At 43.4% G+C, this 27,707-nt stretch overlaps 1 protein-coding gene across 1 annotated transcript in view; it reads left to right on the plus strand.

Moving 5' to 3' along the window:
* The first annotated feature begins 587 nt into the window (after positions 1-587).
* Positions 588-27,707, plus strand: part of ARID1A (AT-rich interaction domain 1A) — a 62,696-nt gene continuing 35,576 nt past the window's right edge. Inside the window, exons 1-4 of the mRNA XM_016131998.2 lie at positions 588-1,785; positions 24,390-24,602; positions 25,914-26,366; positions 27,394-27,510. Of these exons, the coding sequence (XP_015987484.2) occupies positions 664-1,785; positions 24,390-24,602; positions 25,914-26,366; positions 27,394-27,510 (1,905 nt within the window). The 5' untranslated portion in view covers positions 588-663. The remainder of the gene's footprint in view (positions 1,786-24,389; positions 24,603-25,913; positions 26,367-27,393; positions 27,511-27,707) is intronic.

Below are 27,707 nucleotides of genomic sequence, written 5' to 3' on the forward strand. Positions count from 1 at the left end.
GGGACTCGGAGGAGAGTGGGGCGCTCTAGCCGTTCAGTCCAGCCGCTCGCCCGCTCGCCCGCCCGCTGCCGCGCAGCAACCTCGGCTAGCGTCGCGGCCGGGGAGGGGAGGCAGGGCGCCCGGCCCGCGCTCGGACTCTGCCTCCCAGCGCCCCGGCTGCCGCCGCGCGCCCTCCAGCCCGCCCGTCCCGGGTCCCCCTCCCCCCGCTCCCTCCCTCCCTCCCCCGCCCCCTCCCCCTCGCCTCCCTCCCTCCCTCCCTCCTCCTTTCTCCGGCAGCAGAAAGCGGAGAGTCACAGCGGGGCCAGGCCCTGGGGAGCGGAGCCTCCACCGCCCCCCTCATTCCCAGGCAAGGGCTTGGGGGGAATGAGCCGGGAGAGCCGGGTCCCGAGCCCACAGAGCCGGGAGCAGCTGAGCCGCCGGCGCCTCGGCCGCCGCCGCCGCCGCCGCCTCCTCCTCCTCCGCCGCCGCCAGCCCGGAGCCTGAGCCGGCGGGGCGGGGGGGAGAGGAGCGAGCGAGCGAGCGCAGCTCAGCAGCGGAGCCCCGAGAGGCCCGCCCGGGCGGGTGGGGAGGGCAGCCCGGGGGACTCGGCCCCGGGGCGGGGTGGGAGGGGGGGAGAAGACGAAGACAGGGCCGGGTCTCTCCGCGGACGAGACAGCGGGGATCATGGCCGCGCAGGTCGCCCCCGCCGCCGCCAGCAGCCTGGGCAACCCGCCGCCGCCGCCCTCGGAGCTGAAGAAAGCGGAGCAGCAGCAGCGGGAGGAGGCGGGGGGCGAGGCGGCGGCGGCAGCGGCTGAGCGCGGGGAAATGAAGGCAGCCGCCGGGCAGGAAAGCGAGGGCCCCTCCGTGGGGCCGCCGCAACCGTTGGGAAAGGAGCTGCAGGACGGGGCCGAGAGCAATGGGGGTAGCGGCGGCGGCGGAGCCGGCAGCGGCGGCGGGCCCGGCGCGGAGCCGGACCTGAAGAACTCGAACGGGAACGCGGGCCCTAGGCCCGCCCTGAACAATAACCTCACGGAGCCGCCCGGCGGCGGCGGCAGCAGCGATGGGGTGGGGGCGGCTCCTCACTCTGCCGCGGCCGCCTTGCCGCCCCCAGCCTACGGCTTCGGGCAAACCTACGGCCGGAGCCCGTCTGCTGTCGCCGCCGCGGCGGCCGCCGTCTTCCACCAACAACATGGCGGACAACAAAGCCCTGGCCTGGCAGCGCTGCAGAGCGGCGGCGGGGGCCTGGAGCCCTACGCGGGGCCCCAACAGAACTCACACGACCACGGCTTCCCCAACCACCAGTACAACTCCTACTACCCCAACCGCAGCGCCTACCCCCCGCCCCCCCAGGCCTACGCGCTGAGCTCCCCGAGAGGTGGCACTCCGGGCTCCGGCGCGGCGGCGGCCGCCGGCTCCAAGCCGCCTCCCTCCTCTAGCGCCTCCGCCTCTTCGTCGTCTTCGTCCTTCGCTCAGCAGCGCTTCGGGGCCATGGGGGGAGGCGGCCCCACAGCGGCCGGCGGGGGAACCCCCCAGCCCACCGCCACCCCCACTCTCAACCAACTGCTCACGTCGCCCAGCTCCGCCCGGGGCTACCAGGGCTACCCCGGGGGCGACTACGGCAGCGGGCCCCAGGACGGGGGCGCCGGCAAAGGCCCGGCGGACATGGCCTCACAGTGCTGGGGGGCTGCTGCTGCTGCGGCGGCGGCGGCAGCCGCCTCGGGAGGGGCCCAACAAAGGAGCCACCACGCGCCCATGAGCCCCGGGAGCAGCGGCGGCGGGGGGCAGTCGCTCGCCCGGACCCCGCAGGTACACAGCTGAATGGGGAGGGGGCTGGGATGAACGGGATTCGGAGATTGGGTGGTGGCTGTGGGGACCAGGCTACAGCTGTGGGCTACTCCCAGTCCGGGGCCCCCACTGTTGGGGAGCTGCCATTGTCTGGCTCTTCTCTCTTAAAATGGCTGCCTGTTTGCCTTCCTTTCCTTCCCTCCTTCAGCCTTTGTGTGGGGCTTTCCCTGACGTGTCTGCTCCTCTTCTCCCTCTCTCCTGGTCCCTTCGAACTTCAAGGATCTTCAGGAGGATGTGGGGTAGAGTGTGTGGGAAAGGGCTTGGTCCGGGGTGAGGGGGTGCTGGAGACTGAGGTTAGGGGTGTAGGCAGTGCTAGGAGCTCGGTAGTTGAGTGAACAGTTCTTTGCTCACCTGCCGCTCCTCTCTGCCTCCACCCCCCGCCTTTCTCCAGGCCGTCCCCCATCTGTGCTTTCAAGGAGGGGCCCCTCGGATTCGGGGGGACCTCAGGGGAGGGCAGGGGCCTGCTTGGGGACAGCTAGAGGCCGGCTGCGGTTCACCCAGGGCAGTCCGGGACACCTCCTGTCTTAGTCTCCGTCGGCCCAGTGGCCTGGGCTTCTCCCTGGAAGTGCTGGTAAACAGCTGAGTGATTGGAGTAGTAAGTGCAGATTGCTTTGGTTTGGGATTTGAATTATGGAGGTAAAATCCTTCTGTCAAAGCCAGGAGACAGTTGGTCTTAGGTTGACATCCTATCTGTGATCTGATTGGCTCCCCATCTCCTGCTCTTGGCCATTTATAATTGCCTCTGATGTAATGGTACAACAATCCTGATGAGCTCATAAACTTTTACACTCTGCTTTTCTGCCAGTGATAACCCAAACCATCGCTGCCACTATCTGCCTTTTATTCCAGAGCTGAAATTGGCTGTGACCTTGAGGAGGAAGGTTTAAGCAGCAATACTGTATCAGCAGGAGCAGAGCCCCAGACAGGCTGCCCTTGTTACATTGTGCCTGAAACAAAAGAAGAGGCAGTGGCATTTTGCTTGTACCTTGGATTTATTTTGCTTGTTATGTTTTATGCAGCCTGAAATAGATTCTGTGTTGTCAGAACAGTAGCTGGATTTTTCTCTACAATGGGTTTGCTGTTTGTTTTGATTTTGTGACTTTCCTAATGGTATAAATGACTTCTTTGATGGCTCTGAAGATACATTTGTCTCAAGTAATTTTGACCCTGTCTACTTTTGCAGAATTGAAATTATTTTCCTGGGCCTTTTTATTGAGTGGCAAATGTGGGGTCTTTATGGGAGGAGGTAGGGGAAAACTTTTTTTTTTTTAAGAACTAGAAGCTTTCAGAGAATTTCATATTAGTTTCAAGTGTTCTGTTTAAAGGAAGGCTAGCCTCATTCTTTGTTTACATGTTGAATCTTGTTAGCACTTTTGTTAATTGACCTTTGGGAGGGCACCTTAATTTAAAGGGAAACTGACATCTTTCAAGATGTTGAGAGGGACTCTATCCTAAGGGCTTGGTTTGGTGAAATTTATCGTTTGTTCCTGGAATATCAAAAATGCTAGTTTTCTATTTTGCCATCTTTTTAGAGCTTTAATATATAGATCAACTAGTTTTTTCTTTGCATTTTAAAGCATGTTCCATTTTTTCTATTTTCCAAGATAATAAAGATACTGCCTACAATGATAGTTAAGAGTTGGCTTAGAACTTACAGTTTTTAGGTACTTTTTAATGCATTCTCTTTTATTTTGCAATTCTTCCCTCTTTATTATGTTCTGTTTGCAATGCTTTGGTGAGAAATATTGGGTATTTTATGGAGTCATGTATCTTTTCAAAGAGAGAAAAAAAATCTCCAAAAGCTCCGTTTATAACTCCCCTCCCAGCAGTACCCAGTTGTACCTTTGTGGTATGAGATTTTGTTCGCTTAGGCGGCCTAATTAGCTGTATTCCCTCCCCATCCTAGAACTGTTTTTCTATTCTTCCATTGAGCTGGGAATTTTGAAAATAGTTATGTTAGAGGCCAGATTTAGAGCTCTGTGCCTTGACTCTATGTCTTCCATGAAGTACATCTGGGCAAGAAATATGGGAATTTTCAGGATTTGTGTCTGGGGGATAATTTTTTTTTGTCTTTGGGTCATTTATAGTCTACATTACACTTCTTTCCTCTCATTCCTTATTTTTTTGGTGGTAGGGTGAGAAAAGACTTATCTTTCTTAAACGATTAGGGGAAATAATTCGGTGTAAGTCAAGAGTCATTTAAAAGTAAAAATTAATTTGAATTCTGCTGGTTTGGAAATATTCAGGCAAACACTTTTATGCCTGAATACTTTTACCATATTGTGATTTCTGTTTTTTGGTCATTAAATAAATGTTTGAGCCCTTTTCTTTGTGCTAGGTACTATGCTCTGTGCTGGATAAGTGGTAGGAAAATAGATATAGTCTCTGTTTGGAAGCTTGTCCATGCTGCCTGTGGGTGAATTTTTTGATTTTAACATCACCAGCCCTGGCACTTCACAACCATAGATTCCTGTTCTGTTTTACTTCAGTTGTCTACCACCAGAAGCCCAGAAAATGTGCTGGCGAGCATTCACTTGTGGAAGAGACAGTACAACCTCCAGTTTTATGGGCTGCTTCAGGTGTGTAGTCTAGATGAGGGTTGTAGATGGATAGTTTTTGTTCTGAATTCCTCTCTGCTGCCTAAGGATAAACATCTTGTCAGCCTATGGTGCCCTGTTCTTAAGCATTCTTCAATAATAAGCTCTTGCCTTGTCTCCTTTCTCTAACTCGGTCTTGGGTTATGAGTATTTTGTAGAGACTTGGTTGACACAGCTAAAGTGGTAATGTTCTCATTTGACTCTACCTTTATGAAATAAAGATTAGGTAAGTGTGTGTATTGTTTATTTCTTTTTCACAGGAGCTGGGAAGATCCCAGCAGACAAACTTTTTCTTTATCCCTTTCCATAAGTAAGCATTGTATTTCAAGGTGTTGAATCCTGCTACTGATGAGATACTTTTTTGTCACCCGATAGAAAGCTTTTTACTTGGGGTTCTTTGAGCTGTAGTACCTGAAGAGTAGTACCAGCTCATCAGAGCAAAAGATGAAGTAGACTGTAGTCCAGAATCATGCTGGATTTGATTGTAGTTTGGCTGTCAGGTCCTGATATTTCCATTCTGACTACTGGGAAACAAATAAGAAGTCCTAGGCTTCTTATAGGAATGCCTACTGGCAGAAACTCTGGGCTGGCTGAAATACAGGACTCTTGGAGCTCTCTCAAGTAGGAGGGACCAGGAAAACCACACTGAGATGGCACTTAATTGTGGGAGCTTCATGTTTTTGTACTGTCCATGTGAGCACTGGGGGTGATGAGGCTTGGGATGGTCATGAGAAAAAAATAGCTAGGACCAAGGTTGGTTTCTTTGTATTGAGCCCTGTGAGGACTTTTTTAGGTTCCTTTCTTTGTTTATGACATAGTAACCATGACAAGTAGCACCTGCTGTAATAAGATGTGTTGGATTGCATTAAACATTCATATTGTCGGATTGATTCCTGTAGGGTATGATGTCTACAGTAGGTCTTTTGCAAAGAGGTTAGTGAACCTTTTTAAAAATGTGGAAATAGGCTAATGAAATAATGGTCAGGGGCCCTTCCTCACCCCCCACCCCCACCCCAGGTTGTATTTATTGGCTTCAAATCCTAAAATTCTGGAAGCAACTAAAGCCTGCAAATATGGTTAAAATATGGTATTCAAAATAAATTGGCACTGAATAGTTTTTTTCCTGCCAGTGAGCTGGGATACCTCAGTCTCAGAAATGGAGTCTTGATTCCCATGGCTTTTATCTCTAGGTTTTATTTTGTTTAAATTGGTCATTATCATCACTGATGCACTTACAGTTGTATGTGGCACAGTGGTAAGGGGTAAAAAGCACAGGACTCAAGAGGAAGAGGGGGCTTTGGTTCCACATGCATCTCTGGTCTGGATTAAGCTATGTGACTTTGAGCAAGTCATTTGCCTTTGCTGTTTCATTTTCTCTTCATCATTCAAGTGAGGTTGGTGGACTACATGACCTCCTCTGATGCTACACATCTGTCTGTGCTTCCATACCTGCCTTGTTATGAGGGCAGCATCTTCCTGTACGTTTATTGGTAAGGGTCTTGAGAACATTTTTCTTATCCTGGGCTCAAGGAACTCAAGGCTGTTTTCTTCTGAGGATTTATAGGAACAAGCTCTGAACAGCCAGGTGCCATAGTGGTCTGTGGCCCCTTGCAGAAAAAGCCCTACCAAACTGTTTTGCCTTGAAAGTGTTAATCTCTTTGTCATTAGTCATTCCACCTGGCTGGTGGTTTCAAAATACTAAACAGTAATTGAAAAATTAGGCAGATTTCGTTAAAGCAAGAATTCAAAGTAGTTGCTTAAAAATCTCCAAGAGAGGTTTTTGGAGGTAGATTAGAAGTGGGGTGGGAGTGGATATTTATAAATTGAACATTAGCATTGCTTTTTTTGCGTTTATAGGAAGGTGGGAAGAGATGGCACTAAGCTCTCTAGACTCTTCTGGTGTTTGGGCCCGTCTAGGTCTGGTTTGGGCAGTTGGTTGTAATCTGAGTGCTTGAACTTGCCTTGTAAGTTTTGCTGAGAGAGGAGCAGAAGTTCGTGAGCCTGGAAGAGGAAAAGCTAAGCGTCTCAGGGTCAATTTCATAGACGTATTATTGCCTTTTCTCATACCTGTTTTAAGCTATGTGATGTGGTTTGCAAGTGGTCCTGGGAATGCTGTTATTTATCTTCTCTAGCACACCTGAATTTTTCCATTCTTTCTCCTCCCTGCCTAGTAGTTTTAAAAGTATAATTTAGGCATATAAGAGGTGTGCTAGAAGGAAGCTCCCCTTAATAAAAGAGGGAAAAGTAAAGGGAAAGATGTTTGATAATTCTCTGCTTGACACAGCAGCTTCTTCCCCTCTGAAGGAACCAAATGTTTCAGAGCTTTGTGTAAATACTTGCTGAGCTGTCAATATGTACCCAGGAGGTTTCTGTAGTAAGATGTGAACGGCTCTATAAAACGTTTGACAAGCAAATTAATAAACAGTTTTCAAGCAAAGATAATGCTAGTCTTTTTTCATGTGGTGGAATAAAATAACATTGGAGAATAAGACATGGGAATAGGGAAGAGGGTAGTGCAGAGGGGAGGGGCAGAGCATGGAGATGAGAGATGATCTAAGAGTTTAGAAGTGAGAAGATGCTGCCCTGGAAGAGAAGCCTCAGTGACCCTGGCTCCATGCTACGGGGTTGAGGGCATCTGGAGCCCTGTTCAAAATCAATTGCAATTTCATTGTAGACAGAAGTTGGAAAAGAGGGCCCTAAGTTTCAATAGTGAGGTAAGTGCGTTCCAAAAGCTTGGTTTATGAGACTTTGAGTTTTAAATTTTTAAAGCCTTGTTTTTTCAGAAAGGTTTTGTAGTTTGGTGAGATGTTTTTAGGGTTGGGTTAGCATTTTTGGAATACCAGAAAGTGGAAAAAAAGATACTGCAATTTCAGCATCCTCTCTAGCCTCTGTTTTGCTGTGGCTTTCAGGATTATAAGCCCACCCCAAGGGCTGAGTTTATTTATATAGTTTTTTACTGGACTCCTGTGCATCACTTATATGTATATTAAAGCCCCCAGGTTCCTGGGTCAGTACAAAGTCCAAATTGTTTAAGGATTCAGTAAATCCTGCTTGAAGGGTTATGTGGGTAGATACAATCTTTGGTTTTGGAGTTGCCATTTTCGGCTTAAAAACATTTCTGGGTTCCTTCAGTGAAGAACTCTTTATGAAGGTATTTTAGAGGTACAGTATTTTAGCCGTCTGCCTGTGGTATATGCTTTGCTTTGGTAGCCTCATGAAAAGTCCCTTTTTAAATTAAATCTACAAACTCTGACACCAGTTTTCTTCATGTGAAGTGTGTTTTAGACCAGAGTCCTAGCATAGTAGTAGGGAATATGAACATAATTATGGCCGTGGCCATAATTTTTAGGTTTAGCTAACTTACCAAAGGTCATCAGCTTGTTTTAAAACAAAATACAAAAACTTGGGTAGACATTGACATCGGCTGCTCAGGCCTTTTCCAGTATGGTGGTGGTAAAGGTATTAGAACTTCAGACTTGTTGCTAAGAGCATGATACCTGGCTCAGGGAGATCTGGAGATTCAAATGGGCGTAGGAAGTTGCCCTGTATGAAACATGCCATTAGATATTAAAAAGGAATTTAAAAGGTAGAGGCAATCTCTGCTTCAGAGGAATTTAATTTTCTTGGGAAAGCATGCTTATGTGCACACATCTGGAACACTTGCAAAGCAAGGTTTTATAAATGGATATAAACCAAACTCAGTCTGTGGGCCAAAGGAATATGAAAATAAGGAGCAATCGGAGTTAGGTACATTACCTAGGGACAGCTTTTCAGAGGCATTTGTGAAGCTGAATGTTCAAGAAGGGTAAAGTTAAAATAATTTGCCTTTTTATAATGCTACTCTAAGTTCTGCAGGCTTTATAGAATCCAAATTACACATCCATCCACAGACTGGTAGTTGTCTCATTCTAGTGATTTTGAGAATTTGAACTCTAACCATAAAATCTGTGAAAGAGAGGGGTCTTGGTGACTCATGTGGTTATGTGGGGCCTTTAGTACAACTTGCCAAGTTCTTGGCCAGTTCAGGGGCTCTTTTGTAGTAATTTTGAGTTTGGAAGTTCATGTCACCTTCAGAGTTGTACGCCCTGGACACATCTGGGTTTTTCCTTTGGCAGAGTTGACCTTTCTTATAACGAGCGTGAAGTACCTGTTGGGACTCTTGGATTGCCATTTCTCAAGAGCTGGAGCTGAGCTCAAGCTGAGTTGCTTGGATCAGGCCTTACCTTGAGGTTTGATGGGTGGGTAAGCCTGCACTTAGGCAGTTTGCCCATCAGTTCACAGAAATGGCCTTGAATATCATTTTTGATTAGATTGGCAGGAAGCTCGTAAATGCTGCCTCAAGTACATGCTTACTCCTTACGGGAGCTTCTGAAATATAGAGATTTGGGTTTCTCTTTACCTGCTGGTCCATGTGTGATTGGACCACGTATGATTTTTGGCACTTTTCAAGGACTGTGAGTAGATGCTTAACAGCTGTAGATGCATGGATATCCCATTGCCAGCCTACTACTTAGGCAGTGCTACAGTGCACTACTACAGTGCTCCCACCTAGAAGAGAAGGATGGGTTACCCTGGTTCCAGTATAGAAGTATGGAGTCTTGAATACAGATTTTAGTTTAGAAACATCTCTTCCAACTTCTTTTGCTTTGCCATTCTGGCATTTTGCAAAAGTGAGTTTCCAGTAATTAGAATTGGGCACAATTGTTCATCTGCCATGGACAAGCAGGTATGTAGGGGCTTGAATTAAATCCCTTAGTCAATTCCAGGTTTTAGAGGAATCCAAGTTAAGATGAATGTTGCCTTAACTAATCACCTTGACTATTCTTCCCTGCAATTGCTCCTCCCCTTGTTTAAGTGTATAGAATAGTTTTATTGAATGTGAAGGGACATCTGAACTTTTATTTGTTTTGTTAGTCATTTGTGCATATTAGAAGAAGATAGTCTTGGGACAGGTTGAATATTTACAAGTGGCTTCTGCATTTTCCGAGGGTGTATGCAGTGGGAATGAATGGGTCTAATGCCAAGAACACATTCCAACATGTCTACTAAGTAGGAAATTTGATCCCTAAAATGTTGGCTTAGTATTGGTTATGGTACATATTAGAAATCACCCAGTAATCCAGGACAGATTTTTGTTGCCCTCCTGGAAGTTAACGTTGATATGAAATACTAACGGGCTTTGGGCACTGGGGCTATATCCTCTGCAGGCCAAGAATGCTTCTTGAATTGCCACCCTTATAAAGAGGAAATGTGCCATGTGCTTTTTTTCTCTCTTGCATTTGGGCTTCCGTATGGTTTCGTTGCTTCTGGGTTCCCAAGTCTGCAGATATTAGACTTCCTCCTCCCTTGGCAATGGCACATTTATGATTTCTGTGGCTCATCACCAGCAGCCAAGATTTTTGTATGCTTTTTCCCTCTTAAACTTGTTAGCTTTCATCTTGCTTATTTATAGACATATCTGTTAAAAGGAACTCCCCCCTCAAGATCTAGCACCAGCAATACAGCAACAGGGGAGTTTAGGGGTCGATGTGTGATATCAGTCATTTAAAAACCCATTTGCTGTGTGCTTGGTGTTTTTTATTTTGCCTCCTGTTTCCCTTGAGGTCATATAACTTGCTTGCCGGGCATTCGTCTGGGTCCTGCTGTTTATTCTCAATTGACTCTTGCCTGGTATACTTTGACTTTTAAGAATAAGAGTGTGAGTAAAGCCTCGTGGTGGAGGATTAAAGGCTACATTGTGCAGGATTCTTCCTTTTAGAGGAATCAGATATGTCTTTGGACTCTTCTTTCCCACTGATTTTCCTCTCTCTTCAGTAGACCTTATTATGGTTCTCTGTTGTCCTTAGAGAACAAGTCATCTGAGCAGAAATACTGGGAATTAGCTGGTGTTACGTCTTTTCTTATGAATACAGATGGCTTTCTTTCTCTCTTGCCCTTGGGACAGTATTCGGTTCTGACCCTAAGGTGGTATAGTTTATGAATTGGTCCAGCATTAGTTTAGGAGAGTGAAACTCTTGATAATTCAGATTTGAATGACCTGCCTTTCATCTCCAGACTGCTACCTTTTTACCTGGTTAGGAATCTGGGGTGCTAAAGATAACTATTATACAGGATTTGGGGAACAATTCTTAGAGGTAGTTTATCTACAACTTTATCCTGGGTCAGAGGCAGGCCAAGAAATTTGCCTTAGGGTAAATAGCTAGTAAAAAGTAGAGTTTGAATTTGAATCAAGGTTTGTCTGATTCTCCAGAGCTATAGCACTATAAACAACTATGATTGCTTCTCCAAAATACAAAATTCAAGTACTAAGGCTTTTTGGGACATTATTTTTGCAATAGCTTGGAACTCTTAAATGGGGTAAAAGACTGAAAAGCCTTTAGTTACACTTTGACGTTATGCCTAGATTTCTGTCTCATATGCCTTTTCCATTTAGGATTTTATTTAGGTTTCAGTGAATGGCCATGTGATCCCAGTGGTGAGAATTGGCAGCATTTGGTCTTCAGGCTCCTTTCTTGGGAGGGATCTTGGAGAATGGGGCTGGGAAGAGATTCAGGCTCAATGATACAGTCCTTCTCTTTGATCTAAGTGAGAGTAACTTCCGTTATGAAAATATTTGCAGAGTGATTTTATTTTCTATAACTTGGAACACTGGGGAGGCAGGGATTATTGTCTTAATTTTCCACTTGAGGAAAGTGAATGCATAAAAATTAAGTGCCACACACAAAGTATCATAGAGTCAGCTCTAAAACTGAGGTTTGAAAGTTCCCTTAGGCTGTGTGACTTTAGGCAAGTCACTTATCTGAATCCTCAAATATATGAAGAAAAATACCTACCTTGTAGGCTACAGTAAATGTTAAATGAGATATGTGAAAGTAGTGTTATAAAATAAAATTCAGACATGACTCCTGGTTGGTTGGTAGAGGCCCCTGCTATAGAGAGGGAAAAAATTGGTTAGACATTATTGGTCTTCACTAAATTAAAAGTTATCCCATAGTTCCTAGCTACATCTGAGTTACATTAATGTTTTTTTAAAAACCCAAGTTTTATTAAGCACCTGTTTTAGTTTGAGAGCTAGATTAGCACAATGGTTTTCAGTGTGGTCCCTAACCATCAGCATCACCTGAGCCCTGTTTAGAAATGGAAATACTCACCTAGACCTCTGGAATCCACAACTCTGGCTGTGTGTTTTAATAAGCCCTCCGGGTCATTGTGATGCATGCTCACTGTTTGATGACTACTGGATTTATTCATTTATGCTCAACTCGGCTACCGAGTATATCGTATATTCAAATTACTGGAGGGGCTTCTTCCAGATTATACCATAGACTAATGTTTTGGGTGTTTCCTCCTCTCATGATGTCCAAGTGTAAGTGGATGGAGAAAAGGTTAAAAGTGCTGGAGTTTGGGGGAGACGAAAAATATTTTCGAGATGACTCTTCTACTATGCAATAATGACAAAACATGCCTGTTATAAACATTTATAAGATTTGGGGACTCCCTGCCTTTCATTTCTTTTTCTCTTACCTCTGGTGGCACAGCATGAGGATAATCTGAATCTGTGGTCCTGGTTGTTTGGTGAAGGTGGAAAAGATCACTTTAGGATGGTGACCTATGGTATTCTCCAAGTATGACCAGTTGAGTAAACTTTTTAGGGAAGTGATTCTTGAAAATGCTACTCGAAGGCTAGTCTTGGAGCATTAAATGCCATGATGTGATATCAGTCATTTAAAAACCCTTCTGCTTTTGGGACACTGTGGCCAACTGATCTGAGAACAGGGCTTTTGGTGATCCATTGATCTCTCAGTAGGCCTCTTTCACCACTTCCCCCTGCCCTAGTGGCCACTCGGTGTTTTGCTGTGATTCCTTTCCTTGTGTCCCTTATGAAGTCCTAGCAAATAAATCTTCCCTTAAGTAGACTCCTGACAAGTCATCCCTTCTCTGAAGTGGTTGAGGTCTCTCTGAGGACTGGACATTTGAGCCAAGACCTGTCCCAGTTGTGTGACTTAGAGATTGTGCTTGGCTACAGAAATAGAAGTTACAAAAAATGGTCAGGTAATAAACATTAACCATGCAAAGATAGAGTAGAGAACCAGGGTTCTAGTTCACCTGGGCTTTCTGAAAACTCAGTGTGGATTCTGTATCTTCCATTAAAAACAAGTTTCCTTGTACCAGACCCCTTATTCCTCCTGCCTGAGAATTGAAGCTGTGATCATTGTGACCTGGCTGCGATGAAGGCAGAGACTTTGGTACACTGAGAGTTTGATCTGTGATTTGATATTTGTATGCACAAATACTTTAGTAGGGATTCTTTTGTTCTTTGTGTATGTTTGTGTATTTTAAACTCACTTCTGACTCTTAGCTTTATTTTCCCTGTTCTTGTATTTTTCCTTTTTCCTTTTTTCCTTTGGTATCGAACTCTGTTAGTAGACTGTAAAACATGGGGAGACCTCAGTAGCTTTACCACACCAGAGCTGGTAAAATGTCTCCTTTCAGGACTGTAGATATAATTAATACCACTTTCAGATCAACATCATTCAGTGAAGATTCCTGGTATCTGCTTACCTCTGTTGGAATGGCCTGGCTAACTATAAGCAGAAGTTTCCTAATGATCTCAAGTATCTCTTTTCTTTTCCCTCTTTATTGCCTTTGGTGTGGAGACTATTCCTTGGCCCTCCTTAATCTGTTTTGGGGGTTCTTTTGGCCTGGGACAGATGTGTAACATTCTTGTTTTTCTTTCTAGTCTGTGATTTGAATCCTCTGCTTTCCTAGTACAGCTTTGAATTGGCTTCTTTAAAACCCCTACATAAAACCTCAAGTGACCAATATGTGGTCTCATAATGGCATTTTGGGTTAAAATAAAATGAGATTGAGATAGCTGGGTTCACCCACCCAGACATACTCACCAAAGGGAAATTCTGTATGCCTTGAATAAGACAATCTCAAACGTGTATGAGCCAAAACAGACTTGGGAGTGGGGAGTAGGGGGAGGGATACATTTGGCTAGATTTCCATAGCTTAGCATACCAAGTATCCATCCCAATTTGATTTTTCTGGCCAGAGATAGCAAATGAAGAAAGACAAATAAGCTTCAGAAGACAGCTGGTAACTTTGGTCTGGTCCCATCTGTTTCTGGTATAAATGATGAAGCCAGGGTCTCCTTTCACATTTATGTGGACAATGGTGTAAAGGTTGGTATGACTGTGCTTTTGGAGCTTTTAAAAGAACTGGAGAATTTACAGGACTCTATGGCTTTTCATTCAGGGAATGGCTGACTTTTAAAAAGAGGATTTGGGGGCTCCTGTAATCTTAATAAGGTTGGCTGTGCCCTGGGCTATTCTTTGACTTATTTAAATGTGCCTGCAATAGTTCAGAGTGGATTTAAGGGGACCAAGTGAAACTTGGCTTTTTTGGGAAGTAGTCCAGGGCAGCCCTAGGAATTAATGAAATAAACATATTATTAATGAAATAAACATGGCATTGCTGCTGCTTCTGAGTATCATTATCAAAAGACAGGACTTAATTGGATTGATGACATTCAAAGCATGATAAGTGGAATCCCTGACTGTATGTAAATCAAGTTCCTAGAGTTCAGTGATGTATTACAGATACCTTTTTTAGTATGGAAGGAAAAACTGGCAGGACATAGAACTCTGCACTTAGAGAAAAATTTAGGATCTTTCTTTGTGGCTCCTGCACAACCAGTCCAACTTTGGAGGTAATAGATGGAAAAGAAAGATGGTAGAAATGAGAGTTGTTTTCTTTTTAAGAGAAAGCAAATGAGGCCTTAAAATTTTTTTGTGACTAAGAAGCAGTTTTTGCCTTGTCTTTTTTGTTTGTTTTTTGAGTAGTATCTGTAAAGCAGTTTAATGGGAAAGAGGGAAGAATATTTTAGAAACTAGGTCAGAACTAGGTGTGATTTAAAAGTGTTGTCTTTATTGAAAAGTTGATATGGACTGGGTGAAGCTCTGTGAGGTTACTTGACCCTTGCCTTTATATGTACTCTCCTTATCTATACCATATCACTTAATGATAAATGACAAACAAGCAGGGCAGAAAATGTCTTAAAAACTGCCCCGCTTGGTTGAGCTTGTGGTCCATACACACTAAGGTCCTTTCCCTAGTTGAAGCACCGAAGGATGGTTTGTGGGAGGAAGTACCTTTTCTGGTGTCAACCCATACCACCTCTTGTGGGTAACAAGGCCTGTACATTGTTAAGTTTTTAATTTTTGAGCATGTACTGGATGCCCTATACCAATCTAGCTTTCTTACATACCATCAAGATTTCCTAGACTTTGATCATGTTCCCCATTTCTTAAGAATTTTCAGGATAAGACCTTTTTAAAAGCTCACTTAATTGCCCAGCCCTATTGCTGAAATGTCTACTTTAAAGCATTTAATGCTTGGGACTTGCCAATTTAAGAAGTCTTAAAGCAAAACTTCTGTAAAACCTATGAGTACCTATCATATGCCAGTTGCTTACAGTAATGCAATAAATATCGAGCTTCTACAGTGTTGTGAACATAGTGATCTGTAATTCCTGCTTCCCATGGAATACTTTTCAGTAGGGAAAGATGTAAGTAAATAATCACAAATAACTTTATAATTATAACCATAATAAATGCACTGGAGGAGAAGTACCATCTTCATTAAATTATCTTCCAACTATTTTTTAAAGTAAATTTTTGTTTATGTTTACTTTGGCTTATGTGTGGCTTTGTACTTTTGGGCTCTTAGGATGGGTACTGGTCAGTTCATTCCCTTAACTGTTTCAGGGTCAAATGCTACAGGAAATTCTCAAGCTGAGATTGTACTTGAGTCCATTAACCTCTGGTAGCAGCAGTCCCCCCAATCTTTTTGGTACCAGGGACCGGTGCTCCTATGAGAATCTAATGCCTGATGATTTGACGTGGAGCTGAGGTGGTAAAGAGCTGGGGAGCGGCTGCAAATACAGATGAAGCTTTGCTCGCTGGCCACTGCTCACCTACCTGTGGCCTGGGGTTTGGGGACCCTTGCCTAGTGGGCTCTAATGGGCTAGAATCCATTGTTTCTTAACGAGACTTTTCTTTGCATAGAGATGCATTGCAGGACATTTGGCATCCTGCTCCTCAAGTAATAAATGCAAGTAACAGCAGAGAAGTCGCTGTGATTACCAAAAGTGGCACTTTCATACATTATTTCCAAACACTTCTCAGGGATTAGTTATTACCCAGGTCAAAAACTATTGAGCTTTACTGTCAGGATTCTTAGAAAGAGCTATTGAACAAGTTTCCTTTGGGAAAATAGAAGTATGTGGAGCTTGAGAATTGAACCGGTCAATTCATTGGGTGTGTGACTTTTGTGTTATTTTTAAGTAGATATTTTGGAACTACTTTTTACCTTATTCTTTTTCTATTGAAGATGGAGAGAGGAAAGTAATGTCTCATGAACTGGTACTGTAAAAAGCATTTCACATATTTATCATTTGAAGTGTCTCGTATCTTTGTTAGACAGTTTTTAAATTCCCATTTTACAGATGGTTCTGTTGCCAAGGGATGAAGTAACTTGCTTAAAGTTGTGTCAAAACCTATGCTTTTTTGCCTTTTTTTTTTTTTTCTTTAAAAACATAACCTTATTTGATTGCTAGTTAACCTCTAGTTTGATCACTCTGGATTTCTGGTCTTTAGTATATGGGACCGGACCCTAACTATTCTGGTTTCTGAGTTTTACTGCTAGGAATTTGAGATTTCTGTAGGATGAGAATAGCCAACATTTTGGGTGCTAGAGGATACAGCGGTCAAACACATACAGACACATACCTACCTCCTAGAGCTTATATATTCTAGTCTCGAATATAGACATTAAACAAGATAAGTAAACCATATAGTATGCTAACGATAACATGATCAGGAGATAAAGTTAATCAGGGACCAGATATAAGAAGTGTGCAGGATTGACATTTTAGATGGGTTCACCAAGGAAGGCCAAGTCGAAGTAATACTAAATATGAAAGAGTGAGTTATACTAGTATCTGGGCAAAGAGTATTCCAGGTGGCGGGATCAATGAATACAAAGGTTCTGAGCCAGAGCATATCCAGTCAGTTTGAGGAAACAATGTTTTATTTTAATGCATTATTTCATTCAACCCTGAGGGTGCTACTACTGCTATCTCTATTGATATTGAAGGCACTGTGGGGGCAGAGTTCTTAACCATTGCCTAGGACTGGCCGTGTAGAACCAAAGCATTTCCTCTCATCGTGAAGGAGGTTAGGAATTACAAGGCCTCTAGAATTTCACTTTTCTTCCATAGTCCCTTTCCTTTCCTACTTTTGAAGTTTTACACACAATTCTCTGTTTTCTTGGAGCTTATATTCTAGTTTAGGATACAGACAGTGAACAAGATAACTTAAAGCATATAGTATGTTAGTGATACATGTTGAGGTGAACAAAATCAGGCACTGGGTATAGGCATTTGAGAAAGCTTGTCTTTGACTGAATGCTGCTTATTTGGGACTCTGGGAATCTGAGGTACATTCCTGGTTTTTCTCTATTGGCTAGGCACTGCCCTCTTCAGACCATCATTTGGTTAAGAAAACTGAACAGGTTTCTGAGTTCTAGAGTCACTCACTATGTGCTGGAGATGGGAGGAGTTTTGGAGGGAAGCCCTGTATCCCAAATGCTCTCAGACTAGATAAACATGAAAATTGCCTGAGGAGATTCCCAGCCCCATCCCAGAGTTGCTGAATCAGAATCTGGAGGGTAGGTTTCCAATGTATAGCTCAGTGGTTCCCAACCCCTGGGCCTTGGACCTTACCAGTCCGTGTCCTGTTAGGAAATGGTCCTTACAACAGGAGGTGAAGGGCAAGCAAGCGAGTAAAGCTTCATCTGTATTTTTGCAGCGCATCATTGCCTCAGCTCCCCCTCAGATCATCAGGCATTAGATTCTCATAGGAGCACTTGATCCCTGGTGCTGAAAAGGTTGGGGACCGCTGGTATATAGCTGAGGAGACTGAAGTATAGTCAGTCTGGTTAGTGCCTTGCCCACTCCCCCAGGGAGTTGGTTAGCTGGGATCGGAACCCAGCTATTCGGTCAGTCTAGTGCTCTTTTCACCATGTTGTGCTGCTGCCTTACTCTTGAGATTAAAAAGTTGTAAAGAGAGAATGTTTAATTTTATCAAATGATATTTTGGTTCCTATTTGATCATTATCTTGGGGCCTTACTGTTTTCATAACCCTAAGTTTTAAGAAGTACCTGAAGAGGAATTCTTTCTTGAATTGTGATTTCCTTAGAGGCTTTTGTAATTGTTTGAAAATTGGGAGCTAATGGTTAGCTGAGTTTGGTCTTCCAAAAAGTTGTCCTCTTCATTTTTGGAAGAGTATTTTCTCTGTTGAAAGTTGGCTAATGAAAGTACTCTGGATGAGGAGAAGGAATATATTATTTGTTGGAGAATTCATTAGTTTGGTGCTCTAGCTGCTTTATTTGAAAGACTCTTTCTGGAACCAAAGTAGAAATTAAGAAATACCAGCCACCTGGTTGTGGTTTTTCTGTCATGGCTCCTTTGGGTAGACAGCTGTGAGGTGGTTATTACAGTTGGCTCTCATAATCTGTTTGAGTTTTGCTAGATGATTCAATGACTCTTCTCCCTTGGGCTCTCTCTTCTACCTTCAGTTTTCTCAGATATGGTCTACAAGGGTGGAGTTGCAGTAGGCTAAATATCTCTGAGCCTAGGAGAGAGCCAGGCCTCTTGTCTTGTTCTCTATCACTTTAGAGACAGAGTATGAGTTGGAAGGTCCCAAGTCTGATATCTGGTTGCAGCCCCTCCTAGAGGTTTGGTTAGGCTGGTGCTTGGAGTGATGCCTTCAAAATGGGCTCTAAGTCTGTAAAGGGGAATCTTGTAGAATTGTTTCGGCAAGCAGAATGGGGGTAGATTGAACTTTTCATTGACTTTGGATTTTTTTGTTGTATTCAACTTGGACACTTAATGGAACGTTGAAAGAATTGAAGAAAAAAAAAATCTTTGTCACGATAGTTGCATACTAGTTGTTGGTAATCAATCACCATAGGTAGATGACCAGTTTAGAACTTGAATGAACTGGGAACTAGAATGAAAGAGTCGTATTCCATTTTTTTGTGAAGTAGAAAACTGTGACTCTCATGTTATGAATGATAAGAATTGTGGGCTAAGTGAGTTTGATTTCCTGGGTCAGGTGTATCTGATGAGAGATTTTTATTTTAATATCAGTTTAACTTGAAGAATCTTTAGTGATATCCTTGGTGAGGCCACATAAAAGGTTAGGAATCTCTGTTATCCTAGGTGAGGAAACAGGACTGTTTAAATGCATAACAAAAGGGAGTCTCCTTGTTTTAGGAGGCAGCGTCTGGGGATAGAACCAAACAAGCAGTTTTCTGGGCAATTTCACCTCAGTTAGGGGAGGGGTCCTTGACCAATCTTCAAAGCCATGAAATACTGGAGGAGTGTGAAAAGACAGGATGAGGGGGCATCGAATACAAATTTTTGCGTGGCTGGAGGCCCGGCACGATGAGAATGATTTACTCTGGTCGTCTTATGTGTATCAGGGTACAAGGGTGGTTTTTCTGGAAGTCTGCTCTGTCCGTAGTAAGAAATGAGTGGAGCCACGTGGAGCTATAGCGTGGTGGAGCTAGCACGTTGGTTGGGAGAGGCCTTAACTTTTTTGTTCCTGCCTGGAATGCTCCTAAACAGGGGAGGGTCCAGTACGGGAACTGGATCAACAGCTGCCGCCTGTCCCTGTAATCACAGGAAGCCAAGGCCGGGTGCCTTTGTATGGGAGCTCCGCAGCCAGACAATAGTTTGTGCTGTCGGGGCCATGTGGCGAGTCACGTGACCCGGGGCTGTTTTCTGCCGGGGTCCTTACCCATCTGTTCTCTCCGCTCTTTCTGGGTTATCAGGCGCCAGTCCAAGTCCTCCCAGGCAGCCAGCTTCATGGCCAGAGATTACGAGCACTAACCTTCCTGGCAGGGGCGGTGTGGCTTCGCATTTATGCAGATTAGCCATGTGTTTCTCACTTCAAGGCGTTCCACAGGAAAAGCCTTTTCCTGTGTTTGGCTCTCAGTGGGCGGTTCCCAGCTTACTGTACTGGGACTCAGCAAGCAGCAGGCGTGCACGAGAGGGATCACAGTACACTGGCCCCCTCCCATTCCACCTCCAGTGCTACGTCACCACAACACAACCGCTCGCGCTCTCATACTGTTGGTGTCATTCATTCGGTGCCAAGATTGCTTTAAAAAATTCCCTTGGCCCCAGTTCAAACAGGAGTACAGCTGGGATGTGTTAGATTTTAGGCAGTCTGCCCTCAATTTGAGATGAGTTATAAATAGCAGTGCCGACTTCCTTAACTACCGCTCTCTGAGGTAAAATGCAGGTTAATTACTGTGGGAATCAATTAGGGGGTTCTTTCGGTTAAAGAGCCAGGGATGCTTTTTAAAAAAATTGTTATTATTAAAAGTTATACAACAAATCTGGCCAGGAATAAATGGAAAGCACAAGGAGTAAGAAGTAATTTGTAAATGTCTAAAATCCAAGATTATGGCTCTAGATTTTTAGTGGCCCCAACTAGGTGGCATTTAGGGTGACAAAACAAATGATAGTCAAGACTTCTTTCTGATGGGCACCTTTTCAGCAGCCCTGGCCCATCCTTCTCTACTCACATCCTTGTCAATTCAAATCTTGACTCCTTCCGATTGCTGCCCGGTCACTTCTTTTCTCCATCTTCGTATTGAGACCGAAGCCTGGAACTTTCCTTAGTTAGACTTGTACTCTAAGAAAATTAAGAAGTTTATTCCTCCCGATGGACTGCCACATGGTGTGGTGCATTTTGGTGAAAGTAGCTTTCTGCGGGGAAGCTTGAGTCCCTGCCCCCTTCTCCACTCTCCTCAATCATTAGTCATAGGAGTTGGAGAATTCGAAGTCCATTCTGTAATATCTCAGCAACCAAGAATCGTTAAGCTTTCCTTGGTACAATAAGAAGTATGGAATTCCATTAGGGCACTGGTCTGGAGGGGCTTTTAATTCCTTTTGCTTGGAACAGGGAAACTCTGTGCAGGCGGTTAGTCTGCAAACTGTTCTGAATACATTCAGAGGGACCAGCTTGCTAGACATCTTTGCTTTTGATGCCCCTAAACTGCATCTTTTGATGCATTTCATTTGGCAGGCAGTTTGTAACACAGCCAGTGATCTGGAAAGAGATAAAGTGGTGGATAGAGATGGGGGGGGGGGGTTGCTTGTGGCTCTTGCCCTTTTTTATTTTTATTTTTTTATGAATGCAGGAGAGTATATAGCAGGGGGCCCCACTTCCCTGATCACAGGGGCAGCATTTCCCTCTCAATTATGTGTCTTTATGGCAGAGCCTTTGCTTTTGAAGTATAATCACAGTAATCTACGCCTGTGGTTTCCCATTGAAAGGATTTCCTCTCTGTCTTTCCCAGAGAGAAATCTCTGACTCTTTGCAGCCAGGATTTGGTATTTCCCATCCGTTGCCTTTTCCTTGGTGCCTGCAGACTACTGATACTGGCTTTTGTATCTTGTGTGTAGTAAGGATTTTTCTGGTCTGAAATTGCTACTTCCGAATAAACTGATTAGTGAAGATTTAAGGCCCATTCTTTATTATGGAGAGATTTGAAGATGGCATTTCATCTGTAGCTGCAAATTACAAATCTTTCACAGTGGTTTTAGATGTCAGAAGTGTGAGATAGGTCCCTGCCCACCTCCCCTTCTGATACGAGCAGGTGTTTGACATGAGAATAGAGTAATCTGATTGTTAGAGTCCAAATATATTTAGTTTGCTAAGCTGCATATTCTGTTGATTCTAACCTTTTGGTAAAGGGAGGGGGTCATAAATCTGATGTTTAGGAAAGGGAAATGTCTTAATTTTTTTAGAATAAGAATTTCTTTGAGTTATGTTTATTTTTGGCCTGCAGATATTTCCTAAAGTAGACAGAAAGATCATTGAACCCTTTAGTAATTAGCCCCCATATAAGTAGCTGTCCCTGATTGGGAGTGCAGTTTTCTTGCTATGAGGGAGGAAAAGGCAACTTGCCTGTAGCCTTTTGTTTTTAAGCAGGGTGTCTGAGGATACCTATACAGTTTGAAGACCTCTCTGATACAGGATGGCACTAAGATTCTTCTCAAAAGTGTGCTTGTTCTCCCTTGGCTGTTTGTTTTACCCTCCCCTCTTTCTTTCAGTTCAAGTCACTTTTTTTCCTGCCCTTAAAGCCATAACCTGATTTGGAGTGTGCCCCTGACCCTATGGCTAGATGGTTTATATGGACTTCTTTTCTTTTTTTGTATTTTAATGCTATTTGAATGTATTTCTTACGGAATTATAGGAAATCATCTTTACTCCTATTTCAATATGATTTAACCTCAGTGGTAGACACAATATATACACTACAACAAATTCTTTTGGAGTTTAATTCTTATATTTCATAATAATGACTTTTTACAATTCTTTTTAGTTTCAGTTTTATTTTTCAATTGCAGTTGACATCAGCTTCAGGTGTACAGCATAGTGGTTAGACATTTATATAATTTACAGAGAGATTCCCTTGATTAGTACTCACCTGGGTACTAATATTTTAGTACCCAGGTGGGTACTAATATTTTAATAACTATGTATTAAAATATTAATGACTATATTCTCTGTACTGATTTGGGCTTTCTCCCCATAGTATCCCCTACCCACTTATTGTAGTAAGGCAGCCTGGTGCATTGACATTACTGAGCCCTAGCTCTACACTTGGGATCTTTGGGGGGACTTCAAAAATAAAAGACCTGATCTCTGGCTTCCCGGAACTTAGTCTTGAGCAAAGCAGTCAATTGCTGGACAGCTAAGTGCTAAACCTTATGATTCTGACTGAATTTACCCTAGGACATATATAAATGTGACAGACAGATCAGAGTGTGCTGAAGTGGGGACTGGCTTCATGTTGAAGGATTGGGTTTCTGTTAGTGGAAGCCATTGTTATCAAGGGGCAGGACAGGGTACCACTGCGTAGAACTGGACATGTGCCGTATATGGGGAACTTTGGCATGAGACAAAATATGTAGAACTGTAACATGCTGTGGGGGGCTTTAGAGCCAGGCAGAAGCACTATTTTTGTTGTTATTGATAGTTACTATTTATTGGGCATTTAAATGCCAGGCACTGTGTGAAGTGTGTTATGTGTATTTTAGATTAAAAACCAATATGTTCAAAGTGATAGAATTAGGATTTGAATACAAGTCTTTCAATTTACTATGCTCTTTGGTCTTTCAGTGTGATACCATATTAGATGTGTACAGTAGGAAGTAGGTAGGAAGTTTGGAGCTATGGTTGAGCAGAGAGAGATGAAAATAACTTGTGAGCATTGTTCTAGAACTTGTGTGGTCCATTATGATAGCCACTGGCTACATATGGTTATTCGAATTTAATTAAAAGTAAGTAAAAATAATTCTCAGTCACAGTAGCTATATTTTGAGTACTTAAGAGTCACACATCCCAGAAAATTTTACTGAGTAGTGTTTCTCTAGATCAAGGGTCCTGAACCCCCAGGCCACAGACCAGTAGTGGTCTGCCAAAAAACAAAAAGACATGTACAGACAACTAATTGTTTGACCGCTTCTCCTTATTTCAGAGGGGTTTTTATTATTATTTTTAAGGTCTTATAAACTTTAAGTTATAATTTATTATGGAATAACAGAACTAAAAGGGACCCTAGGTATAATTACTAGACCTGTGGTTCTAAATGTGAGGTCCCTCGACCAGCAGCAGCAGCAGCATCTCCTGGGAACTGTTAGAAATGCATACCCTAGGCCTGACCCTGAACCTACAGAATCAGACTCTGGGGGTGAGTCCCAGAATATGTGGTTTAACAAGCCCTCCAGGTGATTTCTATGCATGCTAAAGTTTGAGAACCACTGAACTTCTTAATTTGAGAATTAATGATATTCAGGCTCAGAGTATTAATATCTACTCCCTACCCTCCATTTTAAGATTCAATTTTCAAGTTTTATGTCAGGTTTAGGCCTTCTCTCCAACTTGGATGTCTCTATTTAAGGTGCTTTGAGAAACTCCCCACTTCTGTCCATACCACCAGTAGATATAGGTAGGCACCTCTGGCAGGGAAAAGTGTGCGGGGGCTCCAGTAGGATAAAGTTATGCTAAAAAGTGAACAAGCGCATTGAACCTTTTGCTCCACAAAGAGCTAAAAGAAAGCTATGTTTGCAGCCAAATACCTGTGAATTGGACTTTGAACTTTTATCATTGGTGCTATGCTATACTTCTGTATCTTATTCTTTAAAGGGACTAAAGTTCTATCCTCCTAATACCCACAAACTCTTGAATATTAAAGGAGATGAACTTTTCAGTTGAGATGCACAAGACTCTAAAATCTAAAGTCATAGTTCCCCAACAACTGTAACTTACTTAGCCATGTCACCTATTTGGAAGAAAGCATAAATTTCAGTGCTCAGGCCATAGTGCAAACAAGCTAGAGATGTGCAAGGAAAAAATATTCCTCTGTTTAAAGGATAGAAACATCTAGATGCTTATGCATTGACTTACCAGCCACACTATTGAAGCATCAGTTTTGGTGTTGAACAAGATCATGGCAGAGTTTAACAGCACCATCCTTTCCCAACTTCAAGGCCTTTGTCCTGATTTTCGACACCATGGAGTATATATTCATTGCTCCACACCTGACCTGTCCCTTGGATCTCGAGTAGTACCACACTTAGTAGTAAATAGCTTACAAGATAATGTCACAAACTGGTGGTATTTTTATTTCACGTGTGATAAAATCAAGGTTCTGAGGAAGGTTAAATCACTTGCCCAAGGGTTACAAAGTCTATATCATTACTTATTCATAGTAACTGTTTTCCTATGTGGCATATAGACCTGTATGCTTGGGTTTATGTTCATATTGGCCCGAGGCCACAAAAGCTTCAGGTTAATGAGATGCTCTTTATTTTGTAGCCATCCAGTCCTATGGATCAGATGGGCAAGATGAGACCTCAGCCATATGGAGGAACTAACCCATACTCGCAACAACAGGGACCTCCATCAGGACCGCAGCAAGGACATGGGTACCCAGGACAGCCATATGGGTCCCAGACCCCGCAGCGGTACCCTATGACCATGCAGGGCCGGGCGCAGAATACCATGGGCGGCCTCTCTTATGCACAGCAGGTGACTCTGATTACCTTAAGCCTTAATCTGTCTACGATCTGGTCTTGAGCTATAGAATCAAAATGTGCTTTGGCTTCCAAACCTCTTGAAAGGAGGATAGGCCAACTGACTCAGTTAGTTACAGCATTCTGCTTACAAGGCTAAGATTGTAGGCACCATCCCAGGTGTGCTCGAAGGAAAACTAACTGCTCCCTGGCCACATGCTGTACATATCTTGTCTTCTTTGACCTGGCTGGCCTGCTTGTACTTACGAGTGATAATCTCCAAAGGAGGTGGAAAGAAAGGCAGTGGCTGAGCACCTATCCACTACTAGCAAGAAAAACCATTCATAACATGTACCCTGGGGACAGAAGAGGCCTTTCACCTTTCTCAAGACTTTCAATATATAGCTGTCTGGTTTAGAATGAATGTTTAGGAGGAACTGGGGATAGAAGAAAAAGGGAAGATTGAACAGTCAAGATGTTAACAGTGTTGTTACAAACATTAAGATTTCCCACCTTTTGTTTGGCCATCCACACCATTATCTTTTTATTGTCATTTCTTATTTCGATAGCTTTTTGTACCATTTATATTTAGTGATACTCATACTGATAATGGTGAGGGACAAATATAAAACCTAAATTTACTTTAAAACTTATAAGCAAAATATGCCTTTATATATAAAAAATGGGATACTGTCACTTTATTGTCAATAAGGAAATGGAGGGATGAGGTGGATATTGTTGCTATTTTTTTTTGTTATTGTTGTTTTGTTTTTGCCTACTTACCAAATGTATTTCCAGTGCCTAGGACAGTGTCTGGTACAAGGAAGCAAGCAGGCTCTCAAATATTTTTGAATGAGGATTAAATGAAAAAGAGAACCAGAATAGCTTAGTGATTTGCACACTGTCTGAATTACTAAACCCTAGGTTTTCAGTTGGCTGAGCCAAGCTGCTGTTGACTATTCATTGTGACTAGGATACAGATTCCTAGTGCTTATAAAAACAGTCTAGGCTGTGATAAAAAAAGAGTAGGCTCATTGGTAAAAACAGCTGCTCTTAACTTTTATGAGTTGCCCAAATATTAAATACTGTAAATTTTCTGTGGATGAATGCAGTCTACTTGTAAACAAACCAACTAATAACCCAGCTTGGCTCTTCTTCCTGGGTCATTGTAGAGAAGGATGGTAGAAAAACCTTCAGCCTTCCAAGTGTAAGGCTTGTCTTGCCTTTCTGCATCCATTCTTAGGGCATAGCTTTTGACAGAATATCTATCTCACCTTTCTTCATCCAGAAGAGTCGCTGCTTAAAAGTATCCTTTCTTTTCCTACAGATTCCTCCTTACGGACAGCAAGGCCCCAGCGGGTATGGTCAGCAGGGCCAGACTCCATATTACAACCAGCAAAGTCCTCACCCCCAGCAGCAGCAGCCACCCTACTCCCAGCAACCACCATCCCAGACCCCTCATGCCCAACCTTCATATCAGCAGCAGCAACAGTCTCAGCCACCACAGCTCCAGTCTGCTCAGCCTCCATATTCCCAGCAGCCATCACAGCCTCCACATCAACAGTCTCCAACTCCGTACCCCTCCCAGCAGTCTACAACCCAGCAGCATCCCCAGAGCCAGCCCCCCTACTCACAGCCGCAGGCACAGTCTCCCTACCAGCAGCAGCAACCTCAGCAGCCCGCATCCTCGACGCTCTCCCAGCAGGCTGCATACCCTCAGCCCCAGTCTCAGCAGTCACAGCAAACTGCCTATTCCCAGCAACGCTTCCCTCCACCACAGGTAAGATGCTTCTGCCTCTTTCCCTTCCCTATGTGTGACCACAGACAGCTTGGTGGTTGGTGTCATAAGAACTTTGCCATACAAATTGGTTCTCTAAAGTGCACTTAAAAACCAATTAAATTCTAGATAAACGTGCTAACTGGATTGATCGAACTAATAAAGACATAACCTTAACTGCATAAAAACCTGTAGCTCTCTTTACTGATAAAGAAATAGGGCAATGGAAAGTTGCATAAACAGATAAATTGAAGATAATAGGACTAATTTTTTTTTTTTTAACTAGCATTCAGAACTTGAGCATCCAAGTAAGTTTGGTCTTTTTTTTTTAAGCAATCATTTTAGGAGGCTGTACTGTACATTCGTTTTGGCTGCCATATCATTCTGCTGTTGCTCAAAATATTTTAGATCCCTTCAGACTATTCTCAGTGGTGGCAAATCCTTTTATTTTTTGAGGGTGGATATGATTTTTGGAAATAGCTAAAATTCATTTGTAGCCATGTCTGTGAACAAGGTAGATGATGAAGGCTAAAAATAACAATTTGGGCTTTATTCTTTAAAGAACAAAAAGATGAGAAATACCTGAGTGATGTCACAGATCCACTAAAGATTTTGTGCATTGGTGGCATTGTTGGAAAAATATCTCATCCCAAGGTGATGCCTTAGAAGGAAATGGTAGTCATTTTAATGCAAAGGTTCTAGCATGAGTGTTCTGTTTTTGTTTTTTGTTTTTTAATCAATTGGTCTCATTCCTTGATAGATATAACTTGTAGTTGGACAGACTAGCATTTAACCCCAAGGGGTGATGATAAATGGTCAATAGTGCCATCAGAAAGAGTCTTATATCCGCCGTTGACATTTTTGTGTGGAGACCCACACCTTGTATTTTTCTGCCTTCAGATGATATTGTGCACAATTGGGCAGTTTATTGCACCCAGCTTCCCCTGTGTGAGAGAGTCCTTAGCCCTTTCAACCATGAATAAAGTTCTCCTGGTTTAGGCCTTCACAGCCTTTGTTTTTCTTGTTTTAGGAGTTATCTCAAGATTCATTTGGGTCTCAGGCATCCTCAACCCCCTCAATGACCTCTAGTAAAGGAGGGCAAGAAGATATGAACCTGAGTCTTCAGTCAAGACCCTCAAGCTTGCCTGTGAGTATTCCTGCCACCCTCCACAAGATGATGGGGGCAAAGAGGAAAGCAAAGAAAACCGGTTTCTGGTTGGATGTTTTGATGATATTAAGCTAAATGAACAATGAGCTAGTCCTTGAAGCCAGGTTCAATTTTCTGAATAGGAATTTATGGACTGACCTTGTAGAGTGACTGTTTTGGCTTCTTGCCCAGGAAAT

The sequence above is a fragment of the Rousettus aegyptiacus genome, unplaced genomic scaffold, assembly GCF_014176215.1.
Source record: "Rousettus aegyptiacus isolate mRouAeg1 unplaced genomic scaffold, mRouAeg1.p scaffold_m13_p_1, whole genome shotgun sequence".
NCBI lineage: Eukaryota > Metazoa > Chordata > Mammalia > Chiroptera > Pteropodidae > Rousettus > Rousettus aegyptiacus.